At 46.9% G+C, this 15,919-nt stretch overlaps 1 protein-coding gene across 3 annotated transcripts in view; it reads right to left on the bottom strand.

The window, feature by feature from the left end:
• Positions 1–15,919, bottom strand: part of SYTL1 (synaptotagmin like 1) — a 32,132-nt gene that overhangs the window by 10,933 nt on the left and 5,280 nt on the right. For 2 of the 3 annotated variants that reach the window (XM_081015761.1, XM_081015760.1), the window contains 6 exons: positions 9,632–10,024; positions 7,450–7,598; positions 5,817–5,916; positions 3,632–3,680; positions 786–849; positions 33–124 (listed from right to left, as the gene is read on the bottom strand). In XM_081015761.1, the coding sequence (XP_080871887.1) occupies positions 33–124; positions 786–849; positions 3,632–3,680; positions 5,817–5,916; positions 7,450–7,598; positions 9,632–9,759 (582 nt within the window). In that variant the 5' untranslated portion in view covers positions 9,760–10,024. The remainder of the gene's footprint in view (positions 1–32; positions 125–785; positions 850–3,631; positions 3,681–5,816; positions 5,917–7,449; positions 7,599–9,631; positions 10,025–15,919) is intronic. The other variant, XM_081015762.1, reaches the window with a different exon arrangement.

Below are 15,919 nucleotides of genomic sequence, written 5' to 3'. Positions count from 1 at the left end.
ATGTTATTCACTTGCCTAGCAACACCTCATACCTGCATGGTGACCATGATGGCTGGCACACTGCTGTTCTGCTGCTCCTCTTCTCCAGTCTCTGAGCTGAGGCTACTAAACGAGTCGCTTCTCTCTACATTAAAAGATAGGGACATTAGGGGAGGGAGGGAAACTCAGTTCTGTGCAAGATTGAAGTAGAACAAATACATAGCAGGGCATCGTGCTTCCAAGCCTCCAAAGAGCTTCAGAAACACAGTCTTCTTGCTATCCTTGCAACAACCCGGTAGGCGACTCCCATAATACTGATGAAGGACTGAGGCTAAGAGGCTGTGGCGTTATCAAGCCACTTCACCATGAATGGTCTGTGGTGAAATTCGAACCAGGGTCTTCCTGATGGGTGACTCAGCCAGCCATGATGCTGTACAAGGCAGTAAATTGCTTGGGAACCTCAGCTTCCCTGTGCTGCATGTCACACACACCTTTCAGCCGCCGCCAAGGGAGGCAGAACTGGATTAAAGTGTGCTGCAACCTGCCCCGGGACTTTGGAAATCACTGTCTCAATAATAGTCCAGTTTGCTTAACCTCTGCTTTTTCTCACGCATGCACACACACTAAGTGTCTCACGCATGCACACACACTGGGTGACATTCAACTATGTGTTACTCAGGGTAGACCCACCATAATGAATGAACATGGCAAAGTTAGGCCCTTGAATTTCAATGGGTCTACTCTTCAGTAAAATGTAATTGAACACCACCCTGTGTGTGATGCTGTTGTTGATGCTGTTATTTTACCTGGCTTGTTTTCAGGTATCTGCTCTGGGGACTGGATCACATCTTGCAAAGTCAAGTCAGCCATCTAAAAAGAAAGAGAGAGAGAGAGAGAGAGAGAGAGAGAGAGAGAAGCCACAAGCTGGGTTTAATGACTACAAATGGTCTGATAATAGGAAATGTATTTGGATTCTTATCTGCATATGCAAACAGCATCAATTACTACCCCCCATCCCTCCAGAAAGCTGATCTGTGACACTCATGCCAAAGGAGCACAGATAATGAAAGCACCTCAGACCTCCCAGGCAAGCGATCTGTAGGTGAAAAACATAAAAACAAAAACCTGCTGCCTTCTGCATTTAGAGTAATGCAAACAAAGACCAGCCGCCTTCTCCCTGTAGGTTTTAGGAAGCCTGGTTCTCAAAATGAGGAACTGGGATGTTGTTGTTTTTAAAGCATGTTCATTTTGAAGTTTCATTCAGGGAGCCAAATCGGTGCCTTGACATTTTCAGGAGCACCGACAGCTGGTGTCATTCTGTTGCCTGCTCCCCACTGACCTATTGGCAGGGTCAGGATGAGCTGGCACCATCAGACATCTACCAAGGCCCAGCCCCCGCAGGGGAGCCCTTTGCCAATCCCTGGAAATCCTCTCATAGCCTGAACAGAGCACGGAGATGGAAGAATGCCGCCACCCCCCACCCACCCCGCTTGTGCTTGTGCTCTTCCTTTGGGCGGCTGCGTGGGTGGGACACACAGAGAGAGGGCAAGAAAAGAGGCAGCGATGACGGCAGCCAAGAGGAAGCGAGCCGACTCAGAGAAGGAGCACAGGCATTTTTGCCCAAGCGTCCCTCCCCATGCTGCTGCCCACCTACAAACCAAACAAACCCTGGAGACCTCATTGCACATCAGATTTAAGAGCCTGGTTACAACACACCATATATTTAAAGCACACAGCTCCTTGGGGGGCTCGTTTAATTTCACTGCACACAGATGGTGTAGTGACAATAAAGGTTTATTTTATTATTATTATTATTATTAATAAAAACCCTTGGTTTTTTGTTAAGGAGGCTGAAAGCTGTTAGGAGACCCCTATCCCCCTCGCAGAGCTACAATTCCCAGAGGCAATCCCTCTTCCCAGGAGACTCTGAGAATTATAGCCCAGCGAGGGGAATAGGGTTGTCTCCTAAAATTCTCAGCACCCTTAACAAACGGCAACTCCCTGGATACTTTGGGGGAAGCTATTACTGTTAATGCGTAATAAGAGCGCTTTAAATATGTGGCCAAGGTATGGGCTAAGATTCAGCTGCCTTCTGAACATAGAAGGAGAAATTTGGGCAGGGGGCACCACCGTGACCTATTCCTCAGCCTGAAAAATGTGCAGGGCCAGCCCTGGAGGTGGGCATGCCCCCCTCCCAATCTTCAAACGCCTTCTGCAAGCTGTCAGGTCATACATTTGCCTCACATCCTGCTCCCTGCAGCCTGAAAGGCAAGGAGGGGCAGAAAGAGAGAGTGAAGCAGTGGAAGAAGGAGGGAAAACAGGTCCCATCCCTTTTTGGGCTCTGGCTCTGGCCACAGATAGTTATTTACACACACACACATGACAGATAAGATAGATTTACTATTTGGAAAGCTCAAGTTGGCCTTTATCTCAAGCAGAAACCGCTGAGCTTGTGTCTAACCAAAAGCAGAGACCGCAGTTCAGTGGCAGCGACACACTTGCATGCAGGAAGCCCCGGGTTTAGCACCAGTCATCTCTTGCTAAAATGCTAAGACAAAAGGTCAGGGACCACAACAGAACTTGGGAGACCGGCTACCAGTCAGAGTAGACCATGCTGTGCCAAACAGACTATCAGTCTGACTCAGGCGGCACACACACGTTCAAAAGCTTGTTTTATTTTTCCTCGCAAAGAATCCTGGGAACTACAACCTGTTAAGAGTGCTGGGAACTGCAGGACTGTGAAGAGTAAACTACAATTTCCAGTACAGTGGTACCTCTGGTTACATACTTAATTTGTTCCGGTGGTCCGTTCTTAACCTGAAACTGTTCTTAACCTGAGGTGCCACTTTAGCTAATGGGGCCTCACGCTGCCGCCGCACCGCCAGCACATGATTTCTGTTCTCATCCTGAGGTAAAGTTCTTAACCCAAGGTACTACTTCTGGGTTAGCGGAGTCTGTAACCCAAGGTGTTTGTAACCTGAGGTACTACTGTATTCCTGCTGAGGCAGCGGGCAGAAAATGTGTTTCAAATAGGCTTTAAAGGTCTGGCTATCAAGAGCTGCTAGACAAGCTAGTTATCTCCTGCCTCCAGACAGCATGCCAGTCGATGGGGAACACAGGTGGGAGAGGACTATTGGCCACTGTGGAAAAGTAGACAGGTCTTTGGTGCGACCCAGTATGACTCTCCTTATGTTCAAAATGTGCTAGGTGCTGCTCCAGGACTTTTGTTTTGAAACACAACACAAGCCCCAATATCAAAACCCACTTGGAATATTAGATGCCCTTCCATAAATGGGAGATGAAGAGAAGGCTTGTTGCCTTGTGGGCAGAAGGTCCCAGGTTCAATCTCCGGCATCTGCAGGTAGGGCTGGAAAAGACTCGTGGGGTCATATCCAACTAAACTGAAATCAGAGTAGACCCATTGGGATTAGTGGACCTAAATTAATCTTGCCCATTAATTTCAATTGATCTACTCTGAGCAGTACTAACCTTTTGGTCTGAAAACCTGGGCAGCTGCTGCCAATCAGTGCAGGCAGTACTGAACTAGATGGGCCAGTGGTGTAAGGCAGCTTTCTATATTCCTATTCTGCCCCCCTGTCAAATAGGTTTTGTTATCACAGTGAAGCTCACCCCACCAGCCAAGTGAACTCACCTGAGTCTCTTTCGACATGGATGTCTGAGGATCTGTCTCACTTGGGAGCCTATGAAGAAATGGAGAGATTTTCCCTCTTTAGGTGAAAGCTCTCTGGTTCATAAAATTATTTTCTTTTTTCTCCAAGGAGCAAGTTCTGCATCTATCTCATACGTTTGAAGCACACACCCGAAAAATCCTAGGATCTGTAGTTTGTTAACATTGCTGGAAACTGTAGCTCTTTGAGGGGTAAAGTACAGTTCCCAACATTCTTAACCACGAATAAAAATACATTCAAATATAAACACATTTACACATAAAAAAGGATGCTGATAATTCACTTGGAAGTCATGCAGATCTTTGGTGAGCCTCTAAGACCCAACGCCAATCTCAGCTAATGCTCACTGACTTTCTGATGAACTTAGACCACAGCCTTATCACAAACACATTCCGCTAGTGCAGAAAGGAGATAAAGACATGTACTCAGTCTTTGGTTTGCTAAACTCCATATTTCTTTGCAGGAATCTGCCCCCTGCTTACATACAGGCAAACAGCAGTCACTGCTGCCCTCTCCTCTTGCCCAGCAACTTGGCTAAGCAATGCAATTCTAAACATGCCTACTCAGAAGCTATTGAGGCTTATTCGCAGGTATTGAGGCTTACTCACAGGTAAACTGGTTTAGGGTTGCAGCCTCATCTTTGTAGCTACAAGATTCTATTAAGCCAGTGGTTCCCAAATTCCCCCATCTGCCCCCATGGACAACTTGAAAATTATTTAGGGTCTTAATGATTCTTCTGCCTGTTGTAGATGTGCTGTGCTAGATGCCGCATGATTTCCGACCGCATTTTTATTGCTTCCTTTATTCCTTATATACTGCATGTTATTGTGTTACAGTTCAAATTCCACAGAATGCATACTGTAAAACATAAAACACAATTTAAGAACTAAAAGAAGCAACATGAATAGATTTAAAAATCAAGATGAACCTTTGATGAGATGCAGGTGCCAAATCCTGTCTTCAATCTCAAATCCACAGACATGCCATGGACCACCTGAATGAAGCTCACAGAGCACTGGTGGTCCACACACCACAGTTTTGGAACTCTTGTGTTAAATCATGGAGATGTTGGCCCGTCCAGATAATGCGCCCCCTCTGACATCATCCCCAGCCAGCAGGGCCAAAAATCAGGAGTGATGGGAACTGTAATCCACCAACATCTGGAGGGCCAGAGGTTCCCCAGTCCTGTGCTAAAACACTGCCTCCTTTAAAAATATTTATCTTCTTTATCCATCTTGGTTATTTAGGGTTAAATGGTACGCTATGCTAACTGCTTGGCTATCAGACACATCAGGATATTTTAAAAAGGTAACCCTAGGTGCAAAAGCCCCTCCAATTTTCATCAGGACCACAACCAGTAGGGAGGGATGGTATAACCAGAGCTATTTTTTTCTAGAAAAAGAGGTGCCAAAAATTACCATGAACACCTCCCTTGTTCTCTTAGAATGGCTAGGCCGCCCACCTGAGAGGGGCCAGACCCTGAGTTCCAGTGAATTCCATAAAGTATAACCCTTCTTCCCCAGCTGTGATCTTGACTAAAAATCACCCCTAAGCTGCAATCCACCTTAAACAAAGTTGCTCTCATTATTTAATACCGAGGATTTGATTTTTCCCCCTCTAAGCCCCAGACATGACTGGTAGCCCGGCAGTTCACATAGGATGTCATTTGGCCCTCAGCTGATGCTATTCATCCTAAGAACCAGCTTTTAGTAATAATAATAATAATAATAATAATAATAATAATAATAATAATTTATTATTTATACCCCGCTCATCTGGCTGCGTTTCCCCAGCCACTCTGGGCGGCTTCCAAGACTATATTAAAATACAGTAATGCCTCAAACATTAAAAGCTTCCCTAGACAGGGCTGCCTTCAGATATCGTCTACAAGTCTGGTAGTTGTTGTTCTCTTTGAAATCTGGTGGGAGGGCGTTCCACAGGGCAGGTGCCACTACCAAGAAGGGGTAGCTTCTTGCAGTGAGGGAACCACCAGAAGGCCCTTGGCGCTGGACCTCAGTGTCCGGGTATAATGATGGGGGTGGAGATGCTCCTTTTAGACATTGGACCCTCTCCTGGAGGAGCCAACATTCCCTAATGAAAAGGCAAGGTCCCCCCCGTCCACACACCCAAACTGCCCATGCTTCTCACCCGTCCACTGCATCCGCCGCGTTCTCCTCCTCCGCTGGGGGTTCACTGATCACCTCCAGGTCTCCTAAGCTGGCTCGTTGCTTTGGGTCCTGTTCACCTGCTTTGTGACAAGTAAAAGCTGCGTCTCTCCGTATGTTGCTTGTTGGAAGCCATGTGAGGAGGGGGGAGGAGTGCTCCTGTGCTCAGGTCCTGCTTGCAGGCTTCCCACAGGCATCTGGGTGGCCACTGGGAGTTAGAGGATTCTGGACCAGATGGGCTATTGGCCTGATCCAGCACACTCTTCTCATGCTCTTGTGATGAGGAAGAGTCTTTCCCCTGAGGGCCGCATTCCCTTCGGGGGGGGGGGCACATGCAACTGGTGGGCAGGGCCAGGGGCAAAAGCAGGCAGGACAATAAATATAAATTTTACCCTTGTATGGCAGGCTAGTTTCAAGACACACCCATCTCTATCCTCCATCCAAGCAAGCAAGCAAGAGGAGACAGATGTTTGTGTGTGTATGTTTGTGTGTGTGTGCATCTACATACAGACACACACATATACAAGGTGTGACTGGAAAGTTCAGTGAATGGTCACAGAAACCGGACAGCGAGAAATATTTGAACATACATACCTTACAGGCCTTCAAAGTAGCCCCCCTCTGATACAAGGCACCATTGACAATGTTCGTAGAACTGTTGGAAACTTCTGGAGAAGTTCTCTTTTCATACTGCTTTCAGTTCCCTCCTCACAGCAGCTTGGATGTGTGAAATGTTGGAAAATCTGTGCCCTTTCAGTGCAGATTTCAGTTTTGGGGAAAGAAAGAAATCTGGTGGGGCCAGATCGGGAGAATATGGAGGGTGGGACAACTCAGTGACCTCAGTTAACGATTTCACGTGGAATATGCAATTCTTTCACCATCATTCGGACGGACAAACGCCGATCCCGCATCAATAACTCATGAACTCTGTCGACATTTTTTGCCATTCTGCTTGTTGAGGGTCTGCCAGACTGAAGGTCATTTTCGACGGTTTGCCGCCCTTCACGGAAACGCTTAAACCACTCATACACTGTCTTTCGAGTTACAGCTTCATCTCAGTACACAATTGTGAGCATTTCCTGGGTTTCTGATGCCGATTGTATGTTCAAATATTTCTCACTGTACGATTTCTGCGGCCATTCACTGAACTTTCCAGTCACGCCTTGTACATATCTTTGTGTGTGTATTCTAAACTGTCTTTAATATTGTGTTTTAATGTTGTAACATGCCCTAGGACCTTAGGGTGAAGGGTGGGTAATACATATATTATTATGATTATTATTAATTGTTCAAGGGCACATTCTAGCCAGGCGAAAACACTCAAGGAGAATGTAATGCAGAGCAAGTGAGAGGAGTGACTCGGGGAGATGGTATGTGACTAGAGAAACTTCTGAGGGCCAGATAGAGGGGTCCAGAGGGCCACATTCAGCACACAGGTCTGAGGTTTTGCACCCCTGTTCTACAACACCTGAAGGACCACAGACTCCCCCATCCCACTTGTGGACTTAAATACATCCACATCCCTTTTGCCCCCAGTTTAGAAGTGTGAGGAGAGAGACCAGCACTTTAGCACTGCAGGGATGGCAGCCAGGAGGAGGGTCTTCTCTCTCCCTTACCTTTGGGTTTCTTCTTGCGACGGATGGAAGCCCGGACAATGTCTGAGCCAAAATGATTGTGCCGGTGCCGCTTTGAACGGACATCGCAGAACCAGTCCCCTGACAGGATCTTCAACCAGCTGGGATCCGAGACGGACTCACGCAGTTTGCTTGAGGGAAGAAAGAGAAGCGGGCAGGTGAGGATTGCTTCTCTAGAGCAGAATCTCAGGCTGCTCTAGGCACATTTACCAGGGAGTAACCCTCACTGAACTCGATGGGAGTTACTTCTGAATTGACATATGTAATGTTGTGCCGACTGCCTCAGAATAAGTAACCCGATCCTATATCCCAGAGCTGCAGAACCTGCGTCCCACCCCCAGATGTTGATAGACTCCATCTCCCATCAGCCTCAGCCAGCACTGCTAATAGCCAGGAATTATGGGAGCTGTAGTTCAAATATATAGAGGGTCAAAGATCCCCATTGCCTGCTATCTATCTGGCCATGGAATGCTGACTGACTTTTGCGGGCAGAAAGTGAAAAATTGTGGAGTGGGGTGACAGAATGGTAGCACCCTGGAAGAAGGCATGGCTGGCTGGCTAGAATTCTGAACTGAAGCACTTCATGCTGCAACATTTTGTTGCAGGCTTTGGCTCATATGAAATAAAAAAAATAAAATTTACGACATGCCCTTTACCAGCAGTTCCCAGGGCAGTTTACAACAATTTTAAATTCAGCATTAAAAACAACTAAAGCCAATTGCAGTCACAGGAACAGGGTGGGGCCTGAAAACATATATCGCAGGTGTCTGAGGCCAGGGTGAAACGGCACATCTTCAGCAATTGCCAAAAGCTGCACAACAGCTGCAACTCCCCATCACTGGGCACCACATTTCAGAACCATTTCAGCTCAGAACCATTTCTGAAAACCATTTCCACTCAGGCAGCTGAGCTAGGAAATCCTTCCAAAGGTGCCTCATAAATTCCACGCCAAATGCCCACGAAGAGAGAATCCAGGGACTGAAAAAATTCATCCTCCACCTGCCCCCAAGAATTCCTTCCTATACAGACAGAATCAAAGGAGGCTGCCTTATACCAAACCAGACCATTGGGCTCTCTAGCTCAGTATTGTTTACACTGGCTGGCAGATGATCTCTGGGGTTTCAGGCTCCCTCCCAGCCCTACTTGGAGAAGCTGGGAATTGAACCTGGGACCTTGTGCATGTAAAACAAATGCTCTGCCACTGAGCCAGGGCCCCTCCCAGAATTTTTACTGACTCAGGTGAATTATAGCTACGATTTGCTCCATTCCAGCTAAAGAAAGTGTGCTCCTTTGTTAACAGAACTCAGGTTAGGATTGGGGGGGGGGGGGGAGCGGCAGAATACAAAATAAACCAGCCTAGCCAGTTTGTTTTGTATTGCTTTTCAGCCAGTTGCCATAATGAGAGAAAGAGAGGGAGAGGTTCTCAGCCTGTTATTTTCTCCTCAGCTGTATATCTTTCACTTTTTAGCAGAGCCCACTAAGTCTAGTTTTGTCCCCAGCCTCCTCCCTGCTGAGTTTTTCAAGGGTATCATTAAGACTATCAGTGCCACAAACCTGGAAAGGCAAGCAAGGCAGGTGGAGGCTTGCTGAGGGCAGACTGGGGTAGGTGTGTGGGGTCTCAGGAAGAGCCCTAGAGCCCTGTCCTTGTCCTGTTTTTTGGTTAGCCTAACTGATGCCATTTTGCTTCTGTGAAAAACTGCCTGCTTTAGAATTTAGGAGGGTGAGCCACAAATATGTGAAGACCAGATAACGTTGCTAGGCAATTTTCAGGAAAACCTCCCTCTGCCAGGCCACCCTCCCCTTCAAGGTCTCCAGGCAGGGTGTCCTGTTTCAATCAGCGCAAGGAACCTCGAAAGGGGGAAAGGGAGGGGGGTGCCTATAAAAAGTATGAACAAAGGCTATTTGCAGCGGCTTCACCATCACACTGGTGAGTGTGGCTCGCCCGCTCTGTTTTACTCAGCTGAATAAATTAGTGCTTATGGGAATCTCCTCTGCCTACGGCATTTATTGGCTTTTCAGTGACCAAGGCAGCTTGGGCCCGATTAGCGGACCCCCAACAGGTGGGGCAGTGCCCTAATGCACCAGTCTTCACCAGCTGGTCCTGGTATAAGGAAGCCTCTGTGTCCATACATGTTGGAGCTACCCCCACAAAGCTGCTTCTCACCTGATGCGTCCTTCCTCCGACATCCGCAGCTGCGAGTCTCTCCGCAGCACTTCCGCAATGGCATTCTGCTCCTCCTCAGTCAGAAAACTGAGGTCCAGCAAGGAGTCCATGCCAATGTCTTGATCCATGGGGGGCGGGGGGGGGGGGAGGGAAGTACGTGTGAGAGTCGCAAGCCAACTTCACCAGGGTCTAAACGCTGCTCTTCTGAAAGGCCCTTCTGGTTTGGCTTGTCAGTACCTCATCCTGCGACATGGAAACGGGAGGTCCAGCCAACAGGCCAGTATTATTATCCCACTCTTTGCCATAGGTTCTCAAGAAGCCTTCTAGGTGATGCTCCATGGGAGACTACACTCCGTCCTGATCGACCATTTTGAGAGACAAGGCCACAACCAGCTGAAAGAGAAAGGCAGGAAAGACACAATTTTAATGCCAGAAGCTCATTCTCAAGCGGAACACATTGATGTTAATTTAAAAATCAGTTGAACTGCCATGAATTGTTCCAAAGAACCTTGGGCACTGTAGTCGGCTGGGCCTCTGAGACAGCTATCTGAGATCCCTAGCCCTCCCCCCACAAAACTACAGTTCCCAGAGTTCCCTGAGGGAAGAGGGAATGACGAACAAGACCATTCTACATCTGTGCTGTACAGATGTACCTAAACTAAAGGGTTTGTTTCCTATTACCAAGTACTGCTTTTGTGGAGAATGTCTCCCCAGGTTATTTCTGAGAAGAAATCTGTTGACACGGATTCCTTGTCCTTATTTTTAAACACCCCCTTGTCCAACGCCCTCCTATCATTACGGTCATGGGTCAAGGATGGTAGCAACTGCAGCCCAAAGCATCTCTTCAAGAAACTGCTTCAGGAGTTCAGCTGTACACTGGCGGGAAATGCTTCTACAGCCACAGGATGGGAAGCATCTAAGTAACAATGCTTCTGGATTATGGTTTTTCAAAGGAAGGCCAAACTGTGGACATGGAACAATTAGATACAGCAGGGGTTCTACAAGTTATCCAACCCCATCTGTGTTTACGGAGAAAGAGACACAGCTAGAGTAGAAACAAGGCACACTTGCAGTGCATCTGTGCTGTATCCTGAAGATGGAAGAGAAACGCAGTGGAAGAAAAACGCAGATGGAGTGCCCTAAAGCAGGACACTTTGCAACAGCTTCTGTGCAACTCAAGGGGTGCAATTCAAGCAGACTGAACTAAGGCCTTGCCTGTGCTTTACATTTAAAGCTGTAACATACCACTCTAAACAGTCGTTCTATGGATTTGCATTTTGTTGTAATTTTATGATGTTTTAGGATTTAAAAAAAAAATCTCATACACTATTTTGAATTCCTCCCCTAAATGTTAAGTAGTCTATTCAATTCAGTTATCAATTAAAGGCAAACCTAGCTAATTTGCACTTTCCAGTACAATTTGCAGGGAAACACTTTGTAATTCGCACTTCTCCAAATTTTGTACTCCAGTAATGTGTACAAAATACATATACTAAAGTAAACTGCGCATACAAATACCTATTAGTGAAAATGAACAATAAGAATGCACTATACTAGGGGAAATAAATCTGCCTTGGGCACCAAAATACCTTGGACAGGATCTATAGATGTGCATTCCAGATGTGTACCCCTGTTAGCCTATACCAATCCAAAGGTAAAAGGTGCATTTTAGAGGCTGAGAAGCTAAAGATCAAGAAAAATGCAAAAACCAAAAGAAAATGCTACAATAATGCGGATGTGGGTTTCACATTCCTGTTGCCTTGGGTTCTTGCTTTCTCAGCGTGCTATTGTGCAGGATGCCTCAACCTGCCACTTTCTTGGTCCACTTCCTGTATCTGATGAAACAGCCCCTAAGCGACAAAAGTTCATGTCTCAATAATCTGGAAGAGGCATTTTTACTCAAGTCATATTAACATCGCCTCTTCACTTGCCCTGACCACCACTTCTGAACTGAATGTTATCCAGTACTGAAATCCCATGTTAAATACAGATATCAAGCATTCAGAGATTACTTCAAAAATATTCAAATATTCAAAAAAGAGAGAGAAAGGAAGAAATACGCTGGTGACGATTCAGCACCCAAACACGTAGATGAGACGATAATCCTGCCATCCAGAACAATTACAGGGAGGTTGTGCCTTTTCAGTGGGATGCAAACATTTGTACAACAAACACCTTCTGCTACCCGCAAAACAGGGAGCAAAGCAGGAAACCCAGTTTGACAGATCACAGGATGTGATGTGGTTTGTGCCTTTATCTATAGCAGATAATGTGAACACCCAGATTAGTTTAAAACACTAAAAGAAGAGCACTGCTGGATCAGGCCAAACACCCATTTAGTCCAACATCCCTACATTAGCTGATGGACATGGGAAGCCCACAAGTAGATTATATGAGGCAATGGCTGCCCAGTAACTGCCATTCAGAGTCATGTCGCTTTTGATCCTGGGTGTTGTAGGTACTTACTTACACAGCTACAACTTTGCATGGCTGGGTGGGAAATAAATAAACAAATGGAGAGCGGAGGAAACCAATTCTCGGTTTATTTATTCCCACCACATCTGTGCAAAAGCTGTGATGGCTCTGGCAGCATCCCAGAGCCCTTGCACCGCCTTCCCAAAGCCAAAAATCCGCACTAAAATGCTGGTTAATTTTCAGAAGGGATTAAATATATATGTATATTATTATGCAAATTTCTGCAGCATGTGGAGAACTTAATTTAAGACTGGAATGCGGAGAAACAAAATTGAGACCATCCCGAGGGCTGTGTGAAAAAAGGCTTCTCTCTGCCTGTCCTGAATCTCCCACCATTCAGCTTTATTGGGTGACCCTCAGCTCAGATGTTATGAAAGTAGGATTACTTTTAGGGTCACATTCAATTTCTTTCCATATTTGGGGTGTTATAAGTGATTCCTAAGCCTAGAGTAGGTCTGGAGGCCCAACATTATACCCCAAGATCTGCATTCTTTCCTGAGCAACCTTTTGGGAGGCACATGTGGCCAGAGGCAAAAGTGGGTGGGGCAACTAATGCAACTTTTACCTTTGTACAATGGGCTAGCCCCCCCCTTTCCAGACAAGCAAGAGGGCCAGGGAGAGGTGCGGCTTGGAGAAAGTTCCAGGGGCCAGATGGAGAGTTTCTGGAGGGCCACATTCAGCTCCTGGGTCTGTGGTTCCCCAGGAAAGCTGGGCAAGCTTTGCCAGACTGCTACCACTTCAGTCCCTCGCAGACACATGCACTCCCTTCATTTTCAGCCTAGCCCTTGCCCAAGTCCAGGATGGAACTCTGGGGAATTCCTACTTGCAAACACACACACCTGCATGCTGGAGAGATTTCAATGGGCTTTTCGTTTTCCTTTTTTACAGCCACCTGAAGTTTACTCTGTGCAAGGAATCACACCCTGCACAAACACAGCCTCTCCCTACACACACACACACACACACACACACACACGGGCTCAGCTCACAGCTTCCAGTCTGCTGCTCCCTTCCCACAACATTTCTCCGGTTCAGGTTCAAGCCCAAGACACGGTTAAACATTGCTTGTTATTTAAAGAGCGTTCAGGCACTAAACAAAAAGGTTTGTCCATGTTCCAACTTTTGCCTCACTGCTTAGCAATTATGCAGGTGATCACAAAGACATTGCGGCAGGTGTTTCCTATTAAGGGCCATGTGGGGGGGGGGGCTCTGTTAATTACTAAACCTGCCCATTTCAAAATCACTTTGGTCAAGAATGCCAAGATACAGAGATTCTGATCATTTGTAGCATAGGCCCAGTCCTATAATCTGTAGTGTAGCAGTGGCTAGGTTATGGTGAGATGCAAGGAAGTACAGATCCGGGATTTTTTTTCAGAGCAAGGGGTAATGGACAGCCCCCCACCCCTTGCCAGGAGCGGGGAATTTGGTGCAGAAAAAATGTCTTGGGTCAGGACAGTACTCATTGTTTGCAATGGGTGGCAAGAAATTTCAGGGGTGTGCAATATTGCTTACTGAATCACAGGAACGGAGTATAAACAGGCAGCGCTGTTTCATTACTATAGGTTATTTACAGAGATGGGAAACCTTTTTCAGCATGAGGGCCACATTCCCTTCTGTACAATCTTCTGAGGGCCACATGCAAAAGTGGGTGGAGCAATAAATGTGAATGTTTCCTTTGCCCTGTAGGCTATAGTCTACATACTGAGGGGTGTGGCCAGTAGAGAAGAGAATGTGATTGGGGAAGTTTTCCAAGGGCCACACAGCCCTGAGGTTCCACACCCCTGGCCCTGGGTTATATCAACCACATTTTATCTAAGACTACGTTACCTCCCCCGGCCCCCATCCACCTCCTCTCGGACAGTCAGCAATCTAGTTTCTAGCTTCCCTCTGAAGCTTGTGTTGGGAAAGATATGGTGCATTCTTGGGCAACTGGATGGAGGAAGGTTGCATAAGAAACAGCCAGAAATATCATTATCTCCAGAATGAGGCAACTGGCTTGCTTGACAAAAAAAGAAGCCAGTCTTGGTTGTTTTTCCCTTGCCCAAAACTTCTGCCAAAGCTCTCTCAAACAGAGAGAGGGTTGATTGGAGAGCTGTGGCACCTAATACCAGAGGGCAAAGGGCAACACCTGGTGGTTCAGGAGACAGCCTGGTTGCACCTGGCTTCTCAGGTATAGTGCTTGATGAGTAAGGGGTGGAGCAGACACGTTTATTCCATTTTTATAAAGCAGCATTCAAAATTATTTCTGCTCCTTCAGGTTATCACCATGTGCCAGTGGCAGAGAGAGCATCAAATGATGACAGATCAGGAGAAACCTTCTGTTGTTGTTGTTTTTTGGCTTCTGTATGTTCCATCTGAACTTTTCTTCAGCCTGAGGGCTACATCTCTAATACGTAACTTTTTGGGGGCAACATTCCAGTGGTTGGTGGGTCCAGAGGAAAAGCAGAAGGGGCAGAGACAAAAGTGGGCAGAGAAATGGGTGGGACTCTTCCCTATGCACCGTAGGTGACATCCAAGCTGGGCAAGAGCAGGGAGTTTCTGCAAGCACAACTCAGCCAAGCCACAGGCATTATCACAGGTCAGCCAGGCGAAAGAACTCAAGGAAGGCACAGAGTGGGGCCAGTAGGGCCTGGAGAGAGTCCTGAGGGCCAGACAGACAGTCCTAGAGGGCCACATTCAGCCCCAGGCCAGAGGCTCCCAACCCCTCTGTTAAAATACACACTGTGGGCTAAACACACACAGCTCCTTCAACTGCTTTTCTCTCTGCCCCTGCAACTCATAGGCCACCATATCCACACACAACCCAACACGTTTCAAACACTTCCATCTACAATAAAGGCATGCAAACGTTTCTGCAAATAGTTTGTGGTCATAAATGCCTTGCTTTGCATAATGGTATTTTGAGTAAACAGCTTGGCTTGTGGAATGGGATGTGCCTCGTCCCCAAGAAAGGCAGGCAGGCAGGCCTGCCCACTGTTTTGAGGATGGAGGAGTGCCTTGCCCCGCCAAGGAACAAGGAACCGGGTCTCTACTCCAACCCAGAGATCCAGCCCGGGATTTGCCTAGCGCTCTTCCCAGAAAATCAACATTCAACACTGAACCAGCCCAGCTCAGCCTGCTTTCCACCCTGAGGGACTCATTCCCCTGGGACAGGAAGAAGGAATTCCCCATTTCCCTCCCCCGCCACCCTGTGTTAACAAGTGCCCCACAGGCAGATTGGCGGCTGTCAGGCTGTTTTGCAGGCTTCATCCCCAGCCACCTGCAAAAGAGATCCAACCCTTCTCTCCCTTGATCTTCTCCCCACTCCCTTCAGGAGTGTGCAGCTTGCAGCAGGTCTCAGCTTGTCCTCCCCAATCCATCTGAATCATATTCAGCCCAAACCTGGCAGCAACCATGCAGCAGGGCCACCTTATGGGCACAGCTAAGAGTCTAGCACCTTTTGTGCCTCCTTCCCTGAATTGCTTCACTCTAGCTGTTCATTAGAACAACTTGCAACTGATAACTTTGCTTCGCTGCCACTCTCTCTTTTCTCCTAAACCATTTTCCTTCAGTGCTGCGTCTTTTTTTAAATTGCAAACCTGAGGGCAGAGACTCTCATTTATTGATTGCTTGATGATTTGTAAGCCTCTCCGAACCACTCTTAAGCCTTAAGCTATTTTCTAGTTTTAAAGAAATAAAATCACACCAGGCATCTGTTTTGCTCATTAAACTCAAGTTATCTTTTAAACGGCAGCATGAACAGTTCTTGCAGTTTCTTGTCTTTCCAATCCTAAATCCAACTCGCCACATTTCTTCAGCAATATATTCATTTAT

This window comes from Podarcis pityusensis, assembly GCF_964106645.2.
Source record: "Podarcis pityusensis genome assembly, chromosome: 8".
Lineage (NCBI taxonomy): Eukaryota > Metazoa > Chordata > Lepidosauria > Squamata > Lacertidae > Podarcis > Podarcis pityusensis.
Note: the sequence above shows the minus strand (reverse complement) of the source record. Positions and strands in the feature narration are given on the sequence as shown.